Source organism: Otolemur garnettii, unplaced genomic scaffold (assembly GCF_000181295.1).
Source record: "Otolemur garnettii isolate 467f Iridium unplaced genomic scaffold, OtoGar3 scaffold00205, whole genome shotgun sequence".
Lineage (NCBI taxonomy): Eukaryota > Metazoa > Chordata > Mammalia > Primates > Galagidae > Otolemur > Otolemur garnettii.
In genome coordinates, this window is record NW_003852600.1 from 1,307,678 (window position 1) to 1,310,402 (window position 2,725).

Below are 2,725 nucleotides of genomic sequence, written 5' to 3' on the forward strand. Positions count from 1 at the left end.
AGGGTGGGCCCTGATGTGTGACGGGCAGCAGGGTGGGCCCTGCAGTGTGATGGGCAGCAGGGTGGGCCCTGATGTGTGGCGGGCAGTAGGGTGGGCCCTGCCCTGTGACGGGCAGTAGGTGGGCCTTGCTGCATTCTGCATTTCCTTTTCTGCTCTTTGTCACCGCCCTGCGAGGTCAGTGGTACTATGGCTGTTACAGAAAAATGAAAAAATGTGGGAGGAGAGAGAAATGGAATGTCTCAAGGTGAAGTAAAATTCAGAGGCTAAGTGGAAAGTGAGGCATCTAATTCAGAAACTCCTTCCTTCTTCCTACCTAGTTGTCATGAAGACAGTGAGTTCTTTGTAAACATTTTAAAATTGACACTCTTACAAGTCATTTAAGTAGAGATTTTTGTTTGGCAAGTGGAAATGTGTGTGTGTTGTCATCTTGGAAGTTTGTAAGGTCACCCAGATAACAGTACTTGAGGTGGGGATTCCACAGCACAGTGGAAAGTGGGCAGGTTGAGGCAGAGACCTGAGTTTAAACCCCACTCTGTAACAGTGATAATGGAAGCCCCTAGTTCCAGTTGTTTAATCTCTCAGGGTTTTGGTTTTCTCTCTACTCTCTGTAGGATTGTTTAAGGATTGAGAAAAACTGAGTGTAAATTCATTCATGTAATAATGTTGGTTTCTTCACCAGAAAAAATACGTAGAATGAAATTGAAAAGGATGAAGAGCATGTGTCGTTTTGGAAAAGTCTTATGTTAAAGAAATGCGCAAAAAGCCAAAAGCTGTTAACATAGACGGGTGGGAGTGGCCACAAGTTGGCCACGGATAACATGGGGCAGCGGTGCTGCTCGAGTTTGGAGGAGGGCGTTTCAAGAGGCACAAGCTTCCCTGAGCGGCGCGTCCTGTGGTGTGATCAGGGAGGATGATTGACAGTGGCATTTTATCTGTGGCTTCAGGAAGCTGATGGTGCCTGGAGGAGCTCTGTTTGGGATGGGAAGCAGATTATAAGGGTTTGAGCAGTAAATGTAGAAGTTGGTATATAAACACAAAGGAGAGTGGAAAGGAAGTTTTTCATGTTGTTTTGCTTTTGTCTTATTCCGGAGTAGAGCCGAGAGTGCGTTCCTTCATCCCACAGTGGTCCCAGGTGTTGTGTGGGGCCCTGCAGGTGCAGTGCTAAGCAGTTGTGAGCTCAGAGAGGAGGAGGAGGGATGTGGGTGAGGACATGGGACAGACAGGGAGGGCAGGAACCTGGACGTGGACAGACAGGGAGGGCAGGAACCTGGACGTGGACAGGCAGGGAGGGCAGGAACCTGGACATGGACAGGCAGGGAGGGCAGGAACCTGGACGTGGACAGGCAGGGAGGGCAGGAACCTGGACGTGGACAGGCAGGGAGGGCAGGAACCTGGACGTGGGACAGACAGGGAGGGCAGGAACCTGGACGTGGGACAGACAGGGAGGGCAGGAACCTGGACGTGGGACAGGCAGGGAGGAGGAACCTGGCTGCGGGCTCGGGCGGGATGACCTTTCTATAGGTTCTGCTCAGAACAGAAGGGGCAGGGTGAGTCTAGAGAGTGGTGAGGGAAGGAAGGCGGGTGTGACTGAATGTCTTAATTTTCTCAGTGAAAAGGGAGATCAGGTTAGTGGCTAAGAGGGAGGATGGTATTTGGGTTAAAGTAGGTGACTTAGGATTGTTATAGAATTTGGATTAGAAGAGCAGAAAATGGCACATAAAAGTCGATTAGTCACCGTAACTGAACGCTGGTTTCTTTGGCCAACTCCATCGCCCTTTCTACCCAAATCTCAGTTCTTCCTTCCCTGGACTCTCCTTCTGGAGCGATGCTGTGGTCTCAGCCAGTATATAGAGCAGAGGGGGTGTGTTCTTCCTTCTTCCTGAACAGATTTCTTGATCAAGTTTGATTTCTTTGTTGTTCTCCTGGTTTACTTGTTTAATTATAAAACTGATAGAAATGTATGCTTGATTTGTGAGTTATTGTGGCCACACAGGTGTAGAGCTAGGAGTTTGTACGTTACTGAGCATATTGTCTTCACGACCATTGAACTGTGAGAGAATAGGAACATTTATACTGAAAACTCTGGGTTTCTTAAATTAACAACGTATTTTAAAATTCAATAACCTGTATCTGATTCAGCTTTCAGATGATTCTTTTGAAAATTCAAACAAAACACCTAGACAAACTAGAAAAGAAATGAAGAAAGATGCAGTGCCGTGGTGGGTAACTGAAGAGGATTTGGAAGATGGTGGTAAGTATTGCTGAGTTTCAGTTTCAAATCATTTGACCACAAGGGGTCAGTCAAGACTTTTAAATATGGGTTTTGTTGCTGCGCTATAAATACATAAAGAAGATAATACCGATGTTCGGGTTTCTGATGTTTGAGATTTGTGCAGTTTGTAAGCTCTGCATAAACTGAGCGGCTTCCTATGTCCAGCCGTCTTCCTTTATCTCCTACAGACACAGTCCTCTGCCTCAGCTCCTCCTCCTTGCCCTGGGGACGCCTTTCCCCTCCTGCTTCTAGCCCAGTGGTGGTCAGCATCCCTGCTTGACTCAGTCCTTCACTAACTCTGCTGGTTCTGGGTCGCAGTTCATTTCTCCTTTGTTTAGATGTCATAGCACCATCTACACTAGTCGTGTTTTGACGTCACAGCACTGTCTACACTAGTCGTGTTTTGACGTCACAGCACCGTCTACACTAGTCGTGTTTTGACGTCACAGCACC

General features: G+C 47.5%; 1 protein-coding gene across 1 annotated transcript in view; it reads left to right on the top strand.

Moving 5' to 3' along the window:
- Nucleotides 1-2,725, top strand: part of CEP162 (centrosomal protein 162) — a 99,951-nt gene that overhangs the window by 6,010 nt on the left and 91,216 nt on the right. Inside the window, exon 2 of the mRNA XM_003801303.1 lies at nucleotides 2,140-2,251. Coding sequence (XP_003801351.1) covers nucleotides 2,140-2,251 — 112 coding nt within the window. The remainder of the gene's footprint in view (nucleotides 1-2,139; nucleotides 2,252-2,725) is intronic.